The sequence below is a fragment of the Cololabis saira genome, chromosome 3 (genome assembly GCF_033807715.1).
Source record: "Cololabis saira isolate AMF1-May2022 chromosome 3, fColSai1.1, whole genome shotgun sequence".
NCBI classification, from domain to species: Eukaryota; Metazoa; Chordata; class Actinopteri; order Beloniformes; family Belonidae; genus Cololabis; species Cololabis saira.
The window spans coordinates 37,840,152-37,863,970 of NC_084589.1; the positions used below are offsets into that span (position 1 = coordinate 37,840,152).

At 39.4% G+C, this 23,819-nt stretch overlaps 1 protein-coding gene across 1 annotated transcript in view; it reads left to right on the forward strand.

The window, feature by feature from the left end:
* Window positions 1–510: 510 nt before the first annotated feature.
* Window positions 511–23,819, forward strand: part of ntrk1 (neurotrophic tyrosine kinase, receptor, type 1) — a 58,156-nt gene continuing 34,847 nt past the window's right edge. Inside the window, exons 1-4 of the mRNA XM_061717437.1 lie at window positions 511–721; window positions 8,762–8,836; window positions 13,474–13,545; window positions 22,309–22,377. Coding sequence (XP_061573421.1) covers window positions 525–721; window positions 8,762–8,836; window positions 13,474–13,545; window positions 22,309–22,377 — 413 coding nt within the window. The 5' untranslated portion in view covers window positions 511–524. The remainder of the gene's footprint in view (window positions 722–8,761; window positions 8,837–13,473; window positions 13,546–22,308; window positions 22,378–23,819) is intronic.

Consider the following 23,819-nt stretch of genomic DNA (forward strand, 5'->3'; position numbering starts at 1 on the left):
AGGAGTGATGCTGCAGCAGTGGACGCTGAATCCAGGCGTTGTTGGCTCCTCTCACACCTCGAGGTGCGACGGGTCGGGGAGGGGGGGACAGATGAGATCTCCATGACCATCTTCTCCACTCATCACCATCAACAACACACAAACCCTTCACCTCCAACCCCTCCCTCTCCCCCTGCGTGCTCTCAGAGGTGTCTGGTAACTCTGGCCCATGTTGCGTTGCTCCTCCCTTCCTCGTGGAGGAGAGGAAGGGAGAGGGAGTAAACGAGAGGCTCCAGCCCACTACGAGCATGTCCCCAGGGGCCTCAGCCTGCCTGCCTGCCTGCCCCTCCTGCTGCTCAGTACAGCTGTGGCTCAGCACCAGATCCTGACCAGCTGGGATCTCAACCCCAGAGAACAGAGAGCCAGGAGAGGAGCGAGTGGATGCTCCTTTTGTTTTGCTCTTCATCAAGTGACCCACACAGACACTGACTCCAGCTCCAGCTGCTTTTACCTGCCAGGTGGTGCTGAGGAGAGTCTCTGTAGAGATGGATGTGGCGCCCCGGGCCCTGCCGCTGCTGTTGCCCCTGGCGCTCACCGTCCTGAGTCTGTCGCCTACACCAACTTTGGGAGGATGCCCGTTGTCCTGCCGGTGCTCTTTTGCCATGCTGCAGTGCCTGATGCCCAACGGCATCACCAGCATCCCGGCGCTGGCACCGCAGGAGAGTGAGAATGTGACAGAGATGTGAGTATGATGTGTCACCTCCTCTGCACGTGCTCAGAGCCACTCGTATTGATGTTGGTGGTTTTGCCAGGCTTGCTTTTGGTGCTGTCATCGTCTTAGAAGCCCGGGTGTTAACTTGTTGTGCTTAAAGGGTAATATTTGTTTGTGGTTTTAGGTTTGTACTGTTTAGGAGGGCATGTTTTTGTCGAGTCTCTGAGGTAAATAGTTAATGACAAAGTTAGCCCAGTGGTAAAAGTTGGTATCTTCCAAAGATGCTCGTCCACTTTATCTTCTTTTTAAGTCAAAAACGTCCTGATTTCCAAATTTAGAAACATCCCGTTTCTAAATTTGGAGTTTTTGGAGTATTTGATGTACTTTAAAAACTTTAAAGTGAGAGCCATGTTCAGTCACAACCCGGTCCAGTCGTTTTAAGCAAGAACATCTCCAAAGTTGCAGTCCGCTCACGCTGACCAGATCTGGGAGGCTTACAAGTTCATTTTCTGAAGGTTTCAAGTATCACATGCAGTTTACTTGCACTGTTTACCCCTTAAAGACGAGATGCTGCCAGGTGTTGTGTGAAAGTACAGTCTGAGATGTGGCAGCAGTTGAGAAATGTTGGTGTTTGGCATGGACCCGCCATAGGTGACACATTTCAAGAAGCTGGGGGCCTTTCTGGGATTTTTACTGCTGAAAATGATTTTTAAATAGTTTATCTTGAAGTGAAACGGGTGATTCTGTGGGTATAGGAAGTCTAAAATGTTTCCATTCCCACAAAGTTATCCCCAAAGACAGTTTCATAATCTCTGACTTGTATACGTTGTATTTCTGAAAGCAGTTACACAAAAACGTGAAGATTCCAGCATTGCTGCACATGAAAGATGAGATCTGCTGGTGAAAAAATAAGATGCTCAAACTCAACTGGAAAATGAGTGAGAAATGCACCAAGAAGCCAGTCTTACCCGGTCCTACCCGGCCCGAAACCACCACCAGGATAGCGTACAGCAGCTTAAAAAGACCCGTCCAAACATGCTGGAGATGTGTAAGCCATCACTTCATGTACAGTGTAGTTAAAACCTGCAGACTTCTTAACTTCTGTGGCTCCTGATTCGCCCAAACCTCTGAGTGATGAATCAGAAGATGGCTGATGAACTTTTGATTCTGGCCAAGATGCTGCTTTACCTCGATTTACGCACCTCTCCACAACCGAACATGCCACATATCAAGACGAGCTGCAGGGGAATAAAACTCATATACAGCCAAGACGAACTGAAAGTTCTCCCTCAGCGTACAGCAGAGAGTTACTTATCGCTGGCTTTTCAAAGGTTTTTCTCAGAAAAGGCAGCAGAAAGTGACCACCTGTGATTTAAAGAGGGCTGCTGTATTATTAAGCAACCCACCATCAGCTCCAGCATGGAAAACTAAATGTCACTCTCTGCACCGCCACGCTGTTCTCTCTTTGTTCCTTTCCCCGGATCTGAGCAATTAGCACTTGTTAAGAAGGAACTACATTTGTGAAACGCTACTGCAGTGGAGTGAGTCAATTAACTGCCAATTTCTTTCACCTATATGCCACTCTCCTCTCTCTCTCTCTCCTCCTCTCTCTCACATCCAGTCTTTCTTCGCCCCTTTTTCTTCCCCTTCGGAGGTACTTCCTTGTGCTTTCACTTCGTAAAGCTCCAAGCGAGGCTCGACATTCTCTCTGAAGCAGCTAATCAATACGAGAGCGGGCTTGTGTTTACCGTGCCGCCTCTGCGTGCCAGAGGAACAACAACACCTCGCAGTATCGCTGGTGCAAAGGAATACAGGCGGCGCTTGGAGCAAACAAGGGGCCATTAGCTGCGGAACGGGGGCCAAAATTCATCATGCGCCGAGTTATAAATTCAATTTTATGAAATTGCCCGTCAATCGCCTCAGACCCCCCCCCCCCACCCGGGAACAATAGATGATATACAACCCACTTGGCTCAATTCAATAAGTCGGGCCGATGGGTGATCCTGGGCGCACCTGCCCTGTAATCACATTTACGGCCGTGTGAGTCGGTCAGACGTGAAATATAAAGGTTTGTGAGCTGCAGCTGACGAACTGGGAGCTGTGAACAATAACACGAGCTAAAAGAAGTAACACCTATCGCTAGGGTTGCCACCTTTCAGAAATAGAAATAAGGGACGCCCTGATTTCAGCAGCGCAGGAGCAAAAAAAAAAAGCCCCAAAACTTCTAAACTGAATAAAAATGTGTTTATTTTATATGAAAAAACTAAATGCTTTGATTTAAAGTTTAAAGTGCTTTAATAGCATTGAACTTGCATGACTGTACAGACAGCCAACCATACTAGGAACTGAAATATCCTCCTATGCTATGTATGTCCACATCAGCCCAGATGTATAATATAGCCTACAGGTGAAGAATATGGTGTAAAAGTTAATTTATTTCAATAATTCAACTAGAATATGGTCTAAAAGTCAATTTATTTCAATAATTCAACTAGAATATGGTGTAAAAGTTAACTTATTTCAATAATTCAACTAGAATATGGTGTAAAAGTAAATTTATTTCAATAATTCAACTAGAATATGGTGTAAAAGTTAACTTATTTCAATAATTCAACTAGAATATGGTGTAAAAGTTAATGAAAATACGGTACAAATTGTGTCCCGTATTAGTTCAATACGGGACGCAACATTTTTTTCTCAAATAAAGGACGGGTGGCAACCCTACCTATCGCTATGGTTTCATCAGCAGAGGCTCTTTCCACCAGTGATCACATTCAGTCAACAAAAGATGTCTGTCATTATTCTTACAGTCATCACAGAGCTTATTTCTTGCAGATTGCTCTCAATGAACTCGTTCACAGGTGATTGAAGCATCACTTGGAAGATCTGGACCACATGATCAATTTCTCTTGGTCCACAGTCCATTTTTTTTATGTTCCTGAACTGCAAGAATCCCTTTTTTGATTCGATTATCTACACAACTGTTTAGTCCCTCGTATTCTCCTCACATCGTACATGTTGAAATGCTCTGGCTCTGATTATTGAGCGTTGCTGTGACTCCTGCTGTTCATTTCCTTTGATCACATTTCACCAAATGTGTAAGTGATCTCTTATCGGTATCATTCAAGAGTTTGTTTCCGACCGCATTTCATCCTGGAAGATGATGGTTCACTGCTCTCCCTCCCTTTTTGTGATTCGTTGGACGGCTCCTAAAACTTTGATTTTTCTCATATTTTCAGCAGTGTACTTGGTTGATTCGCCTGCTTGATGCAGGTCAATAAATTGACTCTTTCGAACCAAATTATCATCTTTTCCACGATCACAGGATGTGTCTTCTGACATTCCTGGAATGAGAAGCTCCTCTCTGCGTCGACTAGAAATACACACCTTTTTAGTGTTTTAATTGGGAGGCTATTTGCTTAATTAAATCCATTTGGTGACTTTTTCCTTTTCTTTGTGGTCAGGACCTGGATTTTTTTACTCTGTTCTGCGAGGCACTTAGGACTCATTTTTGAACAGGATTAGTTTAAAAAAAAATGTACATATCAAACAGATCTATGATGCAAAAGGCTTTACCCAGGATGCTCCTGATTGCAGACACCAGGAGCATCCTTCAAACAACAGTTATGAACAACTACTTTGAGCGTTCATCATATCTGGGCAGGACTATCAGTTTTGGGAGAGTTTGGTACACATTTGTAAACAATGTACACCTCATTTCCATTTGCTCTCCATCAATCTGTATGGAACAAGGGTCATACCTCCTGGGGATCATCTCACGGAGCCGCAGCTCTTTATGTATGGTTTGTCCAGATCCCCGAAATCCATGTCAGAATATGACATTTTTCAACACACATTCAAAAAGATGCAGATCTATTCCCAGAAAACGTTTTTCCATAGAAAATGAATGAGGTTGAGGTGAGCTGTGACCTGTGATGGCCAGAATCCCCCCAGAGTTTGGTTTAAGGCACTTTTCAGGCCATTTTCATTGGTTTGGGTTTTGACTGACAGCCCAAAAAAACACCCAAAGGAGGAGTTTAGCTACTTTTACAGAGATTCCCATAGGAATGAATGGATTAATGGACATATTGGATGAATCCACAGAAGCCTGTAGGGTTTAACAGCATCCCATCATTTCCATGCAACACCGTGTCCCTCGTCAAAGAACACAAGTCAAGAAAGGACAACAGAGGAGGACATCTAGTACACTGTTTTCTTTCTTCTTGATAAGAAGCAGCTGATCTTTAAGAAGATATTAAGGTGGAACTTGTTTTTATCTCCATGTCACATGAAAGTGACGACCCTCTGTCGACCAATCGGCTGATAGCAGTGTTTCTAGCTTCCCTTGACATGCACAGTATCACTACTTTGGGTGGAAGGACTGGTGCAGACTGGTGTGTTTCTGCTTTTAAGACCAAGGTTCCAAAAACACAAACACGCATCTTGAAAAGGACTCACTGCAGTTTGTTTTATTATGTGCTTCGGGTTCTTAAAAGCTCCTCTTTTTTTCCTTTTTTGTGAACTTTTAGCCTTTTCTCTTTATTCTGTTATGTCTGTTTCCAATCGTAGTTTTTAAATACTGTTAATTTTTTTGAAAGAAACACTTTTGAGAGTTGCACTAAAAAAGCATAGGTAAGAAGTTTTAACTTTCAGATAAGAAACTTGATGGTTCAATATTCATGTGTCCTTCAGGAAAACCAATTATTCTGTTTCATATAGTAAGGGCGTGTTTCTTCAAAGTTTTTGTTGAAGACTTCTGAGATTTTACAGCTCTTTTGCAAGAAAGTTCTGGCTAAGAAATGTGCATCTCACTTCAGCAGTAATTTTACAACCACGCAGAAAGATAGATTCCATGTATATGTTGCGTATATTGAGTCTTTGTTTGGAAAACAAGAGACTCTGTTTACCTGAACAAGAATGTCTTCTGTCAGTATACATCATTAAGAATGAGCTGTTAAACGTTAGAATCAAAAGCAGGAAAAGGAGACATCATAATATTTAAATCCACGCTTGCAGCAAAGGTCAGACCACATGTTGGTGCTTCCTTTCCTCAAATGATCTTGAAAGACCGCCGCGGGATTATCAGGAGGGTTTCCACCTCATTCCAGCAGATGATTTGCATATTTAAGTGTCTCTTTATCAGTTCATCCTATACGGATTGATAGAAGGAATAACTCTTGGAAGTTTTTACCTGTTTTACCTTCCTGAATTGATACTCACCTGTAGATCACCTTTACAGGAAGACAGAATGGACCTTTACTTAGATTCTCTACACATTTAGTGAGGAGACCGCTTTCAGAGATGCTTTCAGAAACGCTTTCAGAGATGTCTCCACCTGTAGACAGGTGTTCTGGTCCTCATGGATAAACGTCTCCAGGTGTCTCAGGTCTGAAGGGTTTCTTCTCCAGACTGCAGGTTCCAGATGTTTCCACAGATGTTCAACAGGATGTAGATCAGGACTCAAAGAAGGACACTTCAGAACAGTCCAGTGTTTGGTTCTGAGTGGTTCTTGGCTGGTTGTAGTTTGTGTTTTGGGCCATGATCCTGTTGGAGGACCCTTGACCTGCAACTGAGAACAGGCTTTCTGACTTCAGACAGCATATTTGTCTCCAGAAAGTCTTGATGGTCTTGAGATTTTCATTGTACCTCCACAGATTCAAGACCTTAATTCTCAGTCTCTTATTTTTAAAAATGTTTTTCCAACAGAGGTCCATGTTGGTTTCAACTGTAGAGTCCTCCTCGGTGGACCACCTCCTGGTGGAGTCGGTGGTCCACCTTGGTTCCAACAGTGATGGATGGTTTGAACTGACACTGATGTTGCTTGACCTTGGAGTTCACCTTGAATCTCCTTGAATGTTGTTCTGGACTCTTTGATTTCCATTCGTATCATCCTTCTCTACAGTTTGTCATTGACTGCGTTTAGATGCACTCAATAACCCTTTTAAAACCCGAATATTGGCAATAAACCGAATTTGCACGGCCATGTAAACACCAATAACCCCTTCGAATAACCCGAATTTGCTCATATTCCGGTTTTTAAGAAACCCGAATATGAGCCCTGGGTTACTCCTTTTAAAACCCGAATATTCGGTCATATAAACGCCAAACGGGATATCCCCATCAAACGGAACAGGAATTTGTTTTCTGCGCATGCTCTGTTCACAAGTATCCTGGTCTTTTGAGTCCAGGACGTACTTCTAAACACGGAGAAACGCAAGACCACGCCACACTTTTGGAGTGAGGAGTGAGATTAATCATTTTATAAATGTAATGAAGGATATGAACATTTTGGTATTTGTAGACAGGAGAATGTACCGGGATAGCGAGATTTACAAGAAGGTGAGCGAAAAGTTGCGCGAAGCAGCATTTGTTTTGAATTTGGATACAGGAAGAGGAAGCGGAAATGACGCTAATTGCGTCATCACGTTCTCCGTGCGTTGCTGGTTTGATCGGGATATCCCGAATGATGAATCACCATGTAAACAGGGATAACCCTGTTTGCTCACGCATGTAAACGGAATATTCCGAATGTTTCAGTAACCGGAATATTAGCAATAACCCGAATTTTGACTGCATGTAAACATAGTCAGTGGTTATCCACTTGTGTCAACATCCACGGAGGTTGTCTACAGTCCTGTGGAGTCTGAATTAAATGTCCAACTGTTGTCATGAGAACATCAGTCTGCTTGGAGATGGTCTTCTAGTCTTTAACATCCAGGTCTAGAAGGTTCTCCTCAGACAACTGCCTCCTCTGTTGTCTCTAGTCTATGTTCAGTGGTGGATACCATGATACCAACCAGCAGAGCGAACACTTTTAACCCTCTAAACAGTCAGACTGACTGAAGACTGAAGACACCTGTGTCCTGTTCATTACAGGACACGTTTTACTTTGACATGTTGCTATGGACACATTATAGGGTATCAAATAATCTATTCAATCTATTGTTTTGCTCAAACGATTCTGTGAAACTGCAGTTCAAAAGCAATGCCTGATATTTTGTCAGTTTCAAATTATTTCAGTGACTATTTGTGGATTTTCTCTCTATAATGGAAAAGTACCAACAATTTTTTTCATACTTTATGTGTCTGAATTGAATGATTGGAACAAACCATGCAGAAAGCAAGTAAGAAGAGTTAATTAAGCTGCAGCCTCTTAAGGCGGAATTCCAACATGCTACCTTTTTGTCAGTTAAATCTGTTTCATTGGCCTTAAGATGCTATATTTTGATGTTAAGTTCAGTGTTGGTGGAGGTTTTCAAATAAATTCCCCCTGTCTTGCTTATTTTGATTCTCTTTTCTTTCTTTTTTCCCCTTTTTTATTCAAACAATCTAGTTTATCTTACCTTTTTTCCTGGGATACAATGATGTTTTAGAGGGAGAGTTAAAGATTTGCACAGTGATAAAAATCCTTGAAAAATTGGATCTGGTCCTGTTTGAAGAGCTCCTCCTGAGCGAAACGTGGACGGTCTGCTCATCCAGGATCCTTGGACGTGAAGCCACCTATTCAAATATAACCTCAAAAGTGCCGGTTGCCCTTGCATCAGTCTCTACATTCATCCACGGCTCTCTTGTAATTGCGGTGCGTAGGCCGTGTGCAGAAAAGTGGTACATCTGTCATTGAAAAGAGATCCCCATCAGCCTCGTCTGTCTAGCATCACTGAACGCAGTATTTTTTCGTACATGAACAGGCCATTTTTTCCCGATTTGTTGGTTTATTAATCCTTTTCCTTTGGTATTTGCACCTAATTTGTCTGGATTCTTTGCCCGTTGTATCTCCCAACTCTAATTAAGCTTTTAAAAACGAGTTCATGGTTTAAGGTAATGAGTGGATGAGGTGAGCTTAGAGAGATGGCAGATCCACTGAACTCAATTAGTTGCTTCTGGTGCATTGCCAAGAAAAAAAACAACTACTTTAGCCCTTTATTTGACTCTCTGAAAGGCAGTTATACCTTAACCTTAGAATATGTTAGATTGATTCTTTATTGACGTTTACTGGGAGTTGATCCAAATAGCTTGTGCATGTATTTATGTGAACCTAACTCTCTTTCTCCTTTTCTTTCTGTTTCTCAGCTACATTGAAAACCAAGCTGGCCTTGAAAATATAACAGAGACTGAGCTCGCTAACTACAGGGAGCTGAAGAACCTGTGAGTAACGCTTTATGACACTACGAGCTGTAAGGCGTCATGCAACGCTACAACTAATTATTTATTCTAAAGTTCTGAAGGTAATTATTTTGTGATCGCAAGATAGTAAAATAATAAATAAAATAAATAATTACCTTTCTCTTTTCTTTTCATCCTATTCCCAGGCTAGTTATAAATTTGAACATGCTTAGAATAAACCAAACATTTAAACATACTGTAGCTAAATGTCTTGAAATAACTTTTGTTTATGATTATTTCTGCTCTGATTCTTCATCTTCTATTGAATGATCAGCTTTGAACATTTCAAACCATCTTGGGATAAAAATGAGTTTTTATCTATTTTATCTTCATTCCAGTACTCTGTGCTTTTGGTCAATGATCACCCAAGGCACCTTTTTAGATAGAAACATCAACTTCTGCAACATTTGTGGGGTTTGGTGTTTGAAGACAACTCAGCTGAAACCTTTAACTGCTCTTCGACCTCCACTTGGTCCTGTAACTGAGTAAATTAATTACTAGATAACTTTAACTCTAAAATCTCCTATATCATTGATTCCATTGTTCCCACTGAGGTGAATGTTGTCTCTGCTAAGAGGAAATATTGCACTTCACAGATATAATCTCCCCCTGAGGAATGCAAGGAAACCTTTCTGTTCTGTCAGGGTTTTGACATTTCCCCCAGTTTGAGTTTCAGTTCTTTCCCTCCTGTTTCTCATCTGCCCTGATTGTCTGCACCTGTGTCTTGTTATCCCCTGTGTATATCTAGTCTTGTCTTTCCCTGCTCCTCGCTGGTCCGTACTGGTTCCTCTCTCCTTGTGGCATGTCAAGTTTTTGTGGTTTTTGATCCTGTTTAAGTTCTGGCTTTTGGTCTGCCTTTTTGATCTTGCTCAGCAGCGCTTTTGGTTTTGCTGAATAAATCCTGCTTTTGGTGAACTCCTGTCCCCTGCGTTTGGGTCCTCAACAAACCGTAATCGTGACATGTTCTGAAAACATGAGTAACAGTCATGCCGTGTTTGCTGCTGTGGACTGGTTAACAAACCCTCCTGTGTCAGCAGCATCTGAACGCAACTCTACAAGGACCTGGAATGAATTTGTCAACTTTTTTGCGGAGGAAATCCAAAAGATTAGAAAAGCTGTCAAGTCCAGTATCAGTGCTGTCTCCAATTAAAACCGATTTGACACAATCAACTACAAAAACCCGGAGGATATTATGGATGACTTAAATTCATTCTCCTGTTGTCTCGATATTTTACCCCACAGCTTTCTTCAAGATTTTACCGGTGATGGCAACTGATATGATTCATATAGTAAACCTTTTGTCAGGGGTTGTCCCCCAGACCTTGGAGACAGTGGTCACCAAACCACTGTTGAAAAACAGCAATCTGGACAAGTTTATAATGCTAAACTACAGAACCGTCTCAAATCAGTTCATCAGTAAGGTTGTTAAAAAAGTGGTGTTTCGACAGTTAAATACCTTCTTAACTCTGACCAAGCGCTTTGACGTCTTCCACAGCTCTGAGACTGCCCTTGTCAAGGTGTTCAATGACATCCACATAAATACAGACTGTAGGGCTGGTATTATTGGACCGGCATTCGACGCCGTTGACTATAGTATATTTTCTAGAGCGACTGGAGAATTGGGTCGGACTTTCTGGCACAGCACTCAACTTGTTTGAGTCTTAGAGGACAAGAACTACCGTGTGTCAATACTTAACTACATCAGAATCCACAAAAATTACATGTGGAGTTCCCCAAGGTTCTATCCTAGGGCCCCTCATATTTAACATCTACATGCTTCAGCTAGCCTCAAATAATAAAAAAACAAGATAAGTTACGTATGCAGATGAAACACAACTTTACATAACAATGTCACCTGGAGACAATGAGGCCCTACAAGCGTTGAGTAGATGCAGAGAACAAATCAGTGAGTAGATGTGCCATAATTTTCTTCAGTTGAACAAAAACAAAACTGAAGTAATTGTTTTTGGACCAAAAGAAGAGCATTTAAGAGTCAGCACACAGCTTTAGGTATTACAGCTACAAACAGCTGATAAGGTCCGAGATCTGGGTGTCGTCATCGGCTCAGACTTGAACCATCAGAGACACATTACTATTAAAAATCACTGAATGGTTTATGATCAAAATACATCCGACTTTTTGTTGCCATAGCAACCATCCAGACCCCTCAGGACTCCTGGTTCAGGTCTGCTCCGTGTCTCCAGAATCAGAACCAGACATGGAGAAGCAGCATTCAGCTTCTATGCTCCACAGATCTGGAACAAACTTCCAGAAAACTGCAGGAACGCTGAAACCCTCAGTTCCTTTATATAAAGCTCAAAACTCTTTTGTTTACAGCTGCCTTTGACTGAACTATTTAAACCATCCTGAATTTAGATTTAATGTTAATTTTAGACTCAATTGTAACTCTAGTTTAAGTCTAACATGTCTTTATTATGCCACTGCACTGTAACTGAATTCTTTCTCTTCGTCGTGTTTCCATTGTATAAAGCCCCTTCAAATGCCTTGTTGCTGAAGTGTGTTGTATGGATAAACTTGCCTTGCCTTTGCTTGTAGAAATGTGTAAAATACAACTGCAGTATTTGTAGATACTGTATTACATGCCTTTAATTTGACCCGTCAGACAAATAATTGTGTAATGGATATAGAAACAGGGATGGGATTCATTCTCCGTCAAATAACCATTAAAGTGATCATATTCTCCTCATTTTCAGTCATTTAATCACTGTAACCTCTAGAGTCACTGTGCATCTAACATTACTCCAAAAGTCTGTAGTTATTTCAGACCAACAAAGATTGAAATCCACAAGGAGAGACCCTGACTGTGAATGAGTATTTTTTTACTCATTGCTAATGGGCGGAGCTAACAGCTCCCGATGCCCATCAGACACACACATTTTCAGTAGTGACGTTCAATACCACCGATTTCCTTTCCCGTCCAATATGGAGTGAAAATCATGCTGGTATTGGCGATACCGATTCAATACCGATACATTGTGCAAATACACCTAATGTGCCTGCTAAATCTAAAAAATTGGTCTATTTTAGATAGTTTAAGAATACAAGACATCAGTTATTTAGCTATTTATTTTAAAGTCTGAGATAGCAGCCTCATTCACGATACAGCCGAGCTGTTACAACAACAACAGGAAAGTGTTTGAAAAAGGTGTTTCCATTACTAAAAAAAGATCCTAAATAAAATAATAAAACCATTAAAATAAATAAGAGAATAATAAACAAAAATACGAACTACTATTAAAATGAAAAAAAAGTAGTTCCTACCAGCAGCGTGTCATTCAGACAAAATCTGACTAATTTAGTTACTTTCCACCGTATTCCTGTTGTTCTGTTCCCACAATCGTGTTTAAATACTTCCAGTATGTTAACGAAGTTGAACAGACAGCCAAACTCGATTTTCACGAGCCAGGAAAGCAAGCGCTCTTGCTCATTTTATTGGCAATAATCTTCAGCATGACAGGTGAAAACTACGAGTGAAACTGTAATAAACAGGAAACAAAAAGACAGATATTTCTTAGATATCATAGCAAAATTACTCTATGGCTTTAACAAGGTTGGCCAATAACTGCTAACATCACTTAGCGACACAATATATGCTGGTCATATATTAAGATGCATATATTAAGATGCATTAACATTATCAATGTTCACCAAAATGAATTATTTTAACCTCAAACTTCACATAAACAAATCAAAACTGTACATAAGTAATAAATGTTGTTCAAACTTACAGCCATTGCTTTCGAGGGTGTCAAAAAAGGATGAAGACAGCAAAAACTTTCACCATGTGCTTCTCTGCTTACTTAGAAAATGGTGTTTCTTTATCCCATAACGCATTGCTACACACAGATACTGTTTCAACATAAAAGCTTAGCATTCTTGCATGTCAAAATAAAAGCACATCATCAGGTTTCTACAAATTAAAGCAAAAGAATGGATATTACACATCTTACATGAAATTAAAGCATGAACTTAAACTGAGGGCAAAACACCTGTTAATTACATACATTACCACAAATGACTGAAGTATCAAAGGTATCGATATTTTCATTTGAGAATCGATTTTAGAGCATACAGATCTGGTATCGGAAGCATCGATATTTCAGTATTGATCCCCACATCACAAATTTTCAGTACAGTATATGAACATATTATCTGCTATATTAAATATATCAAATGACCCCAACACCTCAAAATATCATCATCTACGTGTTTTTCTTTATACGCCCGTCAGAAAACATTAGCAGTCAAATGGTAGAAATAATGTTACTGTCAAAAGAGTCCATAAATACCCCATCTGCTCTTATAGAGGTGCTCAAACCTGTTGAATAACAGTTGATCAGGTGTATTTGATGGGCAGCGCCTGGCTGCTACTTCACCTCTTTATGTCTTTGAGAGTTTTTCCACATTTCCACAAACATGTTTTTTGGCTCACTCTCGTTAGACAACGATGACATGTGTAAAATGATACAGTGATGCAGTTTTTTATTTTGCCAGGCGTGTAAAACCTTGAGAAGAAAATAGAAACAGAAAGAGAGTGCACTTCCCTCATTTAAATGCTTATTCATGTTTGTTTCTCGTTGCTTCCTCCGCCTCTGCAGCACGGTCACATCCTGCAGGCTGCGGTTCATCTCTCCCGGCGCCTTCCAGAACAACGTCAAGCTTCAGTACGTGTAAGTATCCTCGCTGATGCCGAGGGGGTCGTCGTCCCCGTTTTGAACTGTGTGCGAGTCGGGCTGTTTGTCGCTGTCACTCAGCCCTCAGCCGGCTCATTAATGTTGCACGTTACATGCAACAGCAGCTGTGTCCTCCCACTAGAAAGTCCCCTCAGATCGGGTAAAACTGTGAGCATCTGCCAGCTTTTACAAGACAATAAAAGCCCAGAGACCCTTGATGGTCATAAACTTGGACTTTTTATAGGCTAAACTATCATCAATTAGCCAAATATAAGCCATCATAGTCATTTACTTTGGAAAATAATATTTAATTGCGGCCCTAAAGATACTCAGTTCTATCACTGGTGACTTAAAATAATTAGTCTTTCTTTTTTTTTTTTTTTTTTTGTACTTTATTTTTCTATGTGCCACACCATAGTGACGTTCAGTATAACAACAAAAAAAACAACAACTAATATACATATATAGACATAAGACAGACACCAACCTCAACATATACACGAAGAAAAAAAAAAAGAAAAAAAAAAAAAATATATATATATATATATATAAAAAAAATAAATAAAAAAAATAAATAAATAAAAAAATAAAAAATTAAAAAATTAAAAGGACATATCTAAACAACAAACACAAACAAAGCAAAGAGAGGCCTAACATGCCTTTAAATACCTTCTAACCCCCCTGTTACCTCCCTCCCCTATACATCCCTTACACTTCACTCTTTTATGTATTAGCCAAAATTCCTATTTTCACAAATCCTTATTTCCATTCTTATTTCATGAACACAATACAGCTAGAGGGAGAGAGACGCTCCATGAGAGCAAGTAAGCAAACAAGCACATAACAGTACCTCCGAAGATAAAAAAATAATAAAAATAAATAAATAAATAAAAATAAATAAATTAAATTAAATTAAGTTAAAGAGAAAAAAAAAAAAAAAAAAAAAAAAAAAAAAAACATTAAGTGCTCCCCGTTCAGTTGTTGACTCCATATTATTATTATTATTATTATTATTATTATTATTATTATTATACTCCTCCATATCCGTCAAATAATCCATTGACCGCCTCAGTATTAAGAGTAGTAAGCTTTTAGGTGCATTTAGATCTCTTCATGTCTTATGCTATCTTAGCATTTTACCCCCATTTTTTATATAGCTCTCCCACTTAGCCCACAGCATGTGTCTCATCCCAAGATTTCCTCTGATTTTACATGTTAACTGCTCCATTTCTTTTACTTGTTCCATTAAGTCTCGCCATTTCTCTAAAACTGGACTTGATTTCTGAAGCCAGTTTTTTGTTATGAGTTTAAGAGCTGTTATTCTTAAAATTCTTATAAGGTACTTATCCTCAGTTTTAACTATCTCTTTTGGCATTTTTCCTAACAAAGCAAACTCATAATCGATATTTAAGTCCAACTTCAAAATACAACAGATTTCTTTACTAATACTTGACCAATACATTTTCAGAATAGGACAGGACCAGAAGATGTGACTGTAATTAGCATGGTTTTCACCACAATCCCGCCAACATTTTGATGTTACTGATTGCTGGAATTTAGCTTGTTGGACAGGTGTTAGAAAATATCTCATCTGAATCTTCCATGCATATTCTCGCCAGAACAGAGATGCAGTTGTTTTATGTGAGGATAAACTTATATCTTCCCAATCGGGTTCAGATATAATAAGATCTATAATAGTAAATAATTAGTCTTTCAGTCTGAAACAAAAATTTGAGCTATGTTTTGGTGGAAAACAAGCTGGAAGGCGTCTATTTAATTACTAATGTTCAAATACACCCAGTACTCGAGTTGAGGGGGGATGAGGGGGGATGGCATCCCCCCTGAAATAAAAATGGTCAAAATCATCCCCCCTGTAAAACTGCCATCCCCCCCTTTCCATCCCTTATGTCATTTCATCAATGAATGTGGTTTTACTGCTATTTCAACATTTAGAGTCATCACCAGAAAAATAACACCAGAAAAATAACTTATTTGACCATTTTCACCTGTTTCAAGTAAATTTTCACTTGAAATAAGTAGAAAAATCTGCCAATGGGACAAGATTTATCTTCTCATTACAAGCAATAAAATCTTGTTCCACATGCAGATTTTTGTACTTATTTTAAGTAAAAATCTACTTGAAACAGGTGAAAATTGTTGTTTTTTCCAGTGAAGTCTTGTTTTAAGTGTAATGAGATTTTTTTTACTAAAATGAGACATTTTCACTAGAAATAAGACAAATATTCTTGTTAAGATTTTGAGTTTTTGCAGTGATCCATTTTATTTATCCTGTGAAGGACAGAGTCATATTGATAAGTTTAGAAAACTGTTTTTTATTGTTGTGTTTTGATGTATTTGATGTAAGCCCAGTGGATATTTAAAGCTTACAGAAGGCTGCAGAATTTCTACAGGTGTTTTGGTCAGTGCTATTATTTGTAATATATTATATTATTTGTAATATATTATTTGTAATCAGCACAAATTATCTGTCCCCATATGATAAAATCCACCATCCCCCCTGATTTTTTTTTACAACTCGAGTACTGAATACACCTCATGATTCCTTGAGTAGCCTCAGCTTCTGGAGCGTCTGATCTGCCTATTCATCAGCAGATGACCCTTATCGCCACCATCTTGTCCAACATGTGCAACGTTGTTCATCTGACAGACAGGCGGGTTTCAAGTAGCAGAGATGGTGGTGGTCGTGGTGAGGGGGGCGGGACCAGAGGCTGGGTGGCTCACGAAATTGGAGAAGACATCCACCAGTCACCTTTTACTCGCTCACTTTGGCGGATTATCGACAACTGATGCATAATAAATACACTCCACTAAGGGTCCATTATCACTTAATCAATATTTCAGCGGGGGGTTGGGCTGGAGCTGGGTGGAGAGAGGGTTCTGTGTGGCAGATGTGTTTCTGAGATTAAGAATCAGGACTGAACATGGACGTTAGGCCAGTCTCTTCTTCCTCTGCTATCGTCTACATTCAGAAACTTCTGGGATTCAGTCAGTTTTGATTAAAAATCTGCAAATAGAGAAGACGGAGTGGCTATTCCCGGCTCTGTTCTCCCCCTGCGGACGAGAGCGGGAATCGAGCCGGTAATGGATAACCCCCCTCTGGCTAAGCCATCTGACATGAACTTTTGGGAGCAAGGAAAACAAATAATTGAACCCTTGGCCTCGTCGGTATGATTATGTATCCCCGACCTGGCCTTCTATCGTCTGAGGGAGATTTATTTACAGCCCGGTTCTGTGGACGTCTGAGGATCATCTGAGCTCCGCTGAGATGATATTTAAGTGGCCTGAGAGGATTGACTAAAGGATGTGCGCCATTCTATCACAGCACAACGTAGACGACGGTGGACACAGGATAGGTTTAATCTGCACGGATGTGTTTCACAAGATATTAGTGTCTATGATCACGGCTGTGTGGCTGCAGCTGAAGCTTCTGCTTCATGTAGTAGGAATAGTGATGGAAAAAGATGTAAGTTGGCTACATTGAAGCTTTAAAAGAAAGACAATCAACTAAAGTTTCTTTCATCAACGAAAATTATGACTAAATATCGTCGTCAACAAAGTTTTATCACCTGAGGAAAACAAGACGAGAAGCAACGAAAATGCTGGTCATGTGACAATAACGATAATTAAATAAATAATGCAATATCGACGTAGAGGAATAAAAATGAGACTAAAATGTAGATTACAAAATAAAAACTGCTAAAATGTGTCTTCATTTTCGTTGACCAAAACTAGACGAAATGTTCTACCGAAGATCCTTAAAGCAGCACAATGTAACTTTTCCACCTTAATATAATATTTCCAGAGTCCTTGTGATGGTACATCAACTTACAACAGGTTTAATGACACCTCTGTCATGGTCTGAGGGGTCTGTATCACCTTCACTGGCACTATGTAACTTTGAGGTGGATGGTAGGAACCCTTCCACACTACTGGTAAAGCACTACCGCTTTTGTCCAAAGGAGCCGCCGAACTCAACAAAAGCTGAAAGTTACATTGTGCTGCTTTAATGTCCATGTTTTCAGTAGTTTGGGGAGAAATGCGGAAAAATAAATATGTTGTAAACTCAAATTAGAGTCTCCTGTATCTGGAATGAATGTATTCTTGAGTCTATAAGGTAACAATAATATAATAACAAGATAACCTTGTTTGAATTGTAAAATGGGTTTGGCTAAATACAATCTTTGACTAAAACTAGACTAAAATGGACAATTCTGACTAAAATAAGACTAAAATGCTCAGACTTTTAGTCAACTGAAGCTCGACACAACTAAAAGGAGAATGAACATGACTAAAACTAATAAAAACTAAAATGATAGCTTGACCCAAAGACTAGACTAAAACTAAAATTGAAACAGGCTGACAAAAACAACACAATCAACGTTAATTTCAAGGCTGACTTAAACTGGATGAAGAAGTTGCATAATAATCGTTGCTCTGTATAACCCCTTCCTGGCTGTTTTCACACCTACGGGGTCTTTTCTGTTTAAAAAGGACATTGAGTTTTTGTTTTGTTTTACTTTTTCGTTTGTTTCATCCATAAACTGTACAGAAAGAACTAAACAAAACCTCTAGATAGCATCACATTGGCTAAAGCTGACTCCGCCCAACTATGGTTAATCGAGAAATGGGATAGAGTTTATCTTGGCTTAACTTCATCATGTTCAAATCTGTTCAGCCGTACATATAAGATGTCAAAATGACTGCTGCAGCTGATAAAAGGACCGGTGGAGCTCAGCCTGGAGCAACAGCGGTGCCCTGTTAGCTTGAAGAGGTAGACATGCTGTCAGCCTTGATCTGTTGGTGAATCCCTCAAGGGCAACGCCGAGCCGATCGCAGGAATCTGATCAATAAGACAGGTTGCTGCGATTGACATAAAACAGTTCAATAAAGCATATCTGTCAAATGGAAGTGATTATGTGCTCTCAGCTCTTAATTCGGCTCCTGACAAGCACTAAATAGGTGATTACAACAGTTTTATATAATTTAACCTCAAGAGCTGCATAAAAATGCACCTTTTGTAAATTTGACATTGATTTGAATCAAATCAAATCAAATCAAATCAAATCAAACTTTATTTATAAAGCACCTTTCATACATAAAATGCAACACAAAGTGCTTTACATAAAACAAATACACATAAAACGTATTAATGCCCTGCCCCCCTCCCCACACACACACAGACAGACACAAGCAAATTAGAAATCTAACTTTTGCCCCGGGATGCAAATATATCAACATCTGCTTCAAAGTTGGATATTTGAATACGTTTTTTTGACCCTTGAGTTCACTGGAGGAACTGCAGCTTTTTCCACTTTATAGATAACAGAAACGTGGTGCACAGTTAAGACTCGAGCCCTGGCCTGCCATGAAGTCGCTTCCAGCTACGTTTAGCTGCCGTACTGAAACACTTTCATTTGCCCTTCTTAGGAAAACTTTTAAAAACGAAAGTTTAGTATCAACATAAAAGTGCAGCAGCATTAGAAGCACATTCGGGTCCTTAATCCCCATGTTTTTCCTGTCTTTTAAATGTTATAGTTTGTGAACACTGCCGTATTTCCCACATGAGGTATTCGACATTTACCAGTTGCATCTGTGCTTGTAAATAGGTAAATGTTCAAGCATCAGTTTTACTATCTGCATTGCACGTGTTTGTAAACTGTGACTGCTGTTTGTACCAGCTAGACTTGTAGTCAAGATAAACCGAGACCAAGACCAGAGATGATCAAGACCAAGACCAGTTCACCTCAAGACCGAGACCAAAACAAACCTAGTAATTTCCTGATCCTGCTTGATTGTAGAACATTAGCTCCATCCTGGTTCAGCTAGTTTCCATATGAGCTTTTATTAAACTGCAGCACAATAACACAGAGAAGTGGGTGATGATGTTGAACTCTCTATAAATGTTTTCATCCATCAGCTGAGATCAGATATGTGTGGCGACTGCACTACCGCTATTTCTACACTATTGGAGGATTGACTTTAGTGCTTTTAAGGATTGACACGACTACTAACTAGTCCCAAAGTATCTAGCAGAATAACCAGCCTCCAACACCCCCCTCCACCTCAGAAAAGGAATGAATAGTAAATGTTACTGATTTAAATTGGACTTAATTTGGAGATGAAACTTGAATTTTAAATATTAAAGATACAATTATCAACTTGAAATTACATTATTTACCATTATAGTAATCAGATTACACCGTATATCAGCATCATGATATGCAAATATTATCCATATATTTATTCAAACAAGGCCGTTATAAACACAAAACTGTAATTAAATACAGACACATGCAGATGCACCAAAACGTTAAATCAAATCAAATTCTTAAGAACAATCTCTCAGTCTGGTAGACACGAACCATCTGCACCTTTTTTTTATCAAATATTCACTATTATCCATTAATACACTTAATAAGTTTATCAATAGAAAACAAGATCTTCCTGTCACTTTCCAGCAGTTTTTTTACTTTTTCATCTGATTTTAATTCATATCCAACTAGACACAGTGGCAATCTTCATTTACCCTTCTGTCGAACATCTGCTCATCAATTTAATATTACATTTAGATCCAAAACTCTGGAATGACTTGAATGTGTCGCTAAAGTCAACATTATCTTTTAACTCCTTCAGAAAGTTATTATAAAAACATCTTATTCCGTCTTAACCTTCAATGTCTTTATCTTTAATGTAATCCAGACCTTGTATCCAGGTTCACTTTTACGTTTATATTTATAATTTTTTTAATTTGTTGTACATTATCTTTGTTACTTTATCACAGTTGTTGATAGGAGTGGAACTCTGTACAAGCCCTTCGGCCTTCGTTCCCTCCATGCATGGTTTAAAAAAAAAAAAATGTGCTAAATAAATAAATGAAATGAAATGAAATGAAATGAAATGCAAAATAAAAATAGTTTACAAAACTGTAAATTAACAAGAGGAAGAACTGCTGATCACCAGATTCTGTCACCTTGGTGCAACGGCATCTCAATTATCCAAGTCTGAGACCTGGAGAGGCCGAGAGACCCAAGACAAGACCAGGACGACAAAAAAGTGGTCTTGAGACCAAGGGCCTGATTTACAAAGATCTTAAATAAAGAGTACTAAATTGCGTGTGCACTGAAAAAGTTTGCACGTGCTGTTGTGTGTTTTGCGGTTGATCAACTAAGATTGCGTGCGCAATTGATAACAGGTGCAAACCGCAGTATTTAAATGAGGTGTTGCGTGTCTTACGGTTTGCGCCATGGGGAGTCTGGATTGAAAGCAGATAGTCGCAAGCGCAAAATGAAATTTGACGAGTTGGAGTTAGAGATATTAGTGGAAGAGGCAAATAAACACATTCATAAACTACAGCAAAGAAATTTAAACATTACCAAAAGAAACGCAATATGGGAGAAAATCTGCGATAGAATAAATGCAGTTGGTAAGACAAAAAGAACGGCAGATGAGGTTAAAAGAAGGTGGCAAGATATAAGGCAAAGAACTAAAGAAAAAGTGGCCTTTAATAAAACTTGTGCAACCATTTTTAAAATAGCATGCAGCAGAATAAAGACTCTCTCTGCGTATTCTTTGATTTTGGCGATGTCGCCTCCTTGCCACAATAACAGCAGCCATCGGTGCGTAATGCTGGGCAGATTAGCACCTTCCTTTCGAACGTATTAAATACAGACGCAATCACAATCCCCGCAATAACTTTCAGGCTTGGTAAATCTCATTGCGTGTGGTAAATGAACCTATTTGCATTTTCCCCTCCCAGTATTTAGCGCTTTCTGGCGGGTACGCCCCATATTGATTATTCATCAGGGCAAAAGTACTAAATGAACAGCGTGTGCTATTTTGATCATTTGAGAGGCACAGTCCTCTTTGCACGCTGTTAGTAGATCAGCTTGCACATTGGTTTGCGGGTGATGTCAAGTTTGCACACGTTTTTACGCACGCAAACCTTTAGTAAATCAGGCCCCAAGACCGGTCTAGAGACCTACAAGTCGAGTACCAGCCTTTATAAACACATACACTGGTCATTATCAGACATGGACCTGCTGGACTAAACAACAAAACAACACAGAAAACCCCATGTAAAGGACGAACAGTGCAGTTGCACCTCGACCCTCAACAGAGAAAACGCCTGGTGAAAATGAAAACATGCAGAGAAGTAAAAGCGTTGCAGTGGACGGTGTGTGATTGATGTGTGATTGATGTGTGTGCTGCGTAGCGGAGCGGCGCCCCTCCACCCGGGGCTGTTTGTGACTCTGGACTAATCACCTGATGTACTGAACTCTGAACAAACGCGGTGCCGAGCTGGAGGGGGGGGGGGCTATTGTGCGCGGGGCTCCCGGCTGGTGCGAAATACTTTACAGGGTAATTGGTCAGAGCCCATTCGGATGCATTAACGTTTTCCACTGCGTCTAATTCAAAGCAGGCACACATTGTTCTGAGAGTGAGCAATCAAATCACAGCTTGACTCAACTGCAGAAAGGCACCAGATGAAAGAACAGCATATTTACCTGAAATTTTGCTTCATTTAGACAGGTAAATGTTCGATTTGTGTTTGTCTTTTCTCCTTTTCAAAGCCATATTGGTGCAGATTATAAGAAAAGAAAACAAATCACGGCAAATGTTCTCTTTATTCAGGAAGGCGGCTGTTTATCTTTTTTTTTTGCTGTTTCTCTGTCAGAAAATGAGCTGTTGTTGCAGATAAAGCGGAGAGTCGCTGTCACGCTTTCTCTTTTTGTTTCCCAGAAACCTGGCATCCAACTCCCTGGAGCACATCAGCTGGAGGGTTTTCCACCTGCTGCCTCTGCTGAACCTGTGAGTATCTGCACTCTGCTGTTGATATCACCTCGTATTCCTGTGAGAGGTCAAAGGTCAGCTCATAGAGGAGGAGGATCTTTTAATCCAAATGAAAGAGAGAGAAAATGCAACTAGGTAACATCTGAATGATATTATTTCATGACACGATCGAGGCAGTTTCCTAAATGCTTTTGCATAATTTAACTGAAGTCTGACTGATGCACTTTTGGTTATGTCATTTAGATTTAGACACTTATTCAAAGTGAATTTAATGCGAGGAGTGCTATTGAAGCTTAAGAACAGTTTAAAAGCCCGACATACGCGTTCTACATCTATTTAAATGCACAGGATGTATTAGTTTAAAATAGAAGGTGGATTTTTGAGTTTTGAGACTGAGCTTGAACTAAGCTGCCTTTGTAAACACACTGCTTTGATTCGCCCTTTTAAATGATGTTTTTTTTCTTTACAGTGGGTTGTGTGGAATACTTTTGCTAATAGATAAAAAAGGAGGAGAGGTTACGGCCTCTATTTCCACAGTGAACGCTTGTCCTTTAGGATCTTTTGACAGTAGTTTGTGCAACATCGGTCGCCGACCTTATAACAAGGCGAAAGCAACTGGAAGAGCCTGCATGAAAAGAGTTCAAGGTTCAAGGTTCAAGGTTCACTTTATTGTCATTCCAAAAGTCCAAGTACAAGTGGAACGAAATTTCATTGCCACTGGCTCAAAGCAAGAAAATAAAAACAATTAAAACACAAAAACTCTAAAAGATAAGGACACTAGGCCAAAAACTAAAACGTTGCGTACTCAAAAGTGCATAAGGATATACATACATATATATATATATATATATATATATATATATATATATATATATATATATATATATATATATATATATATATATATTTTGTGCATTAAAAAAAAGTTTTTTTGTTTTTTTTTGTGATCAAATTTTTATTTTATTTTTTAACAATTATAACACAGATAAACAATACCACAAGGACGGGGGAACATGTCAACAGGGCACAAAACACTACAAAATATTAATAATGAAAAAAAAAACAATTAAAAAAAATTAATTAATAAAAAGAATACACAACATACAGATACACACCAACATATAAAACGAGACAGAGGGAACCAGACAATGGGGAACATACAAAAGATGAAAGCGCCAGAGACAGAAAATTAGGAGAAAATCCCAGCAAATCAGCAGTGCAATGCCAAGAATCAGGAATGAACTCATTAGCACCATTGATTCGGGCTGTTGAGAGCTCTAGATACACAACGTCCAGAAAGGAGAGGAATCCAGGCCTTGACTGTAAGAAAACGAGGCAGTTTCCAGCAAGTATCAATCATTTTCTTGGCTGCAGTCAATCCATCGAAAAATGACACGCTTAATAAGCTTGGAAAGATTATGGATAGATACGTCATTCAGAACCAACACACATACAGTATA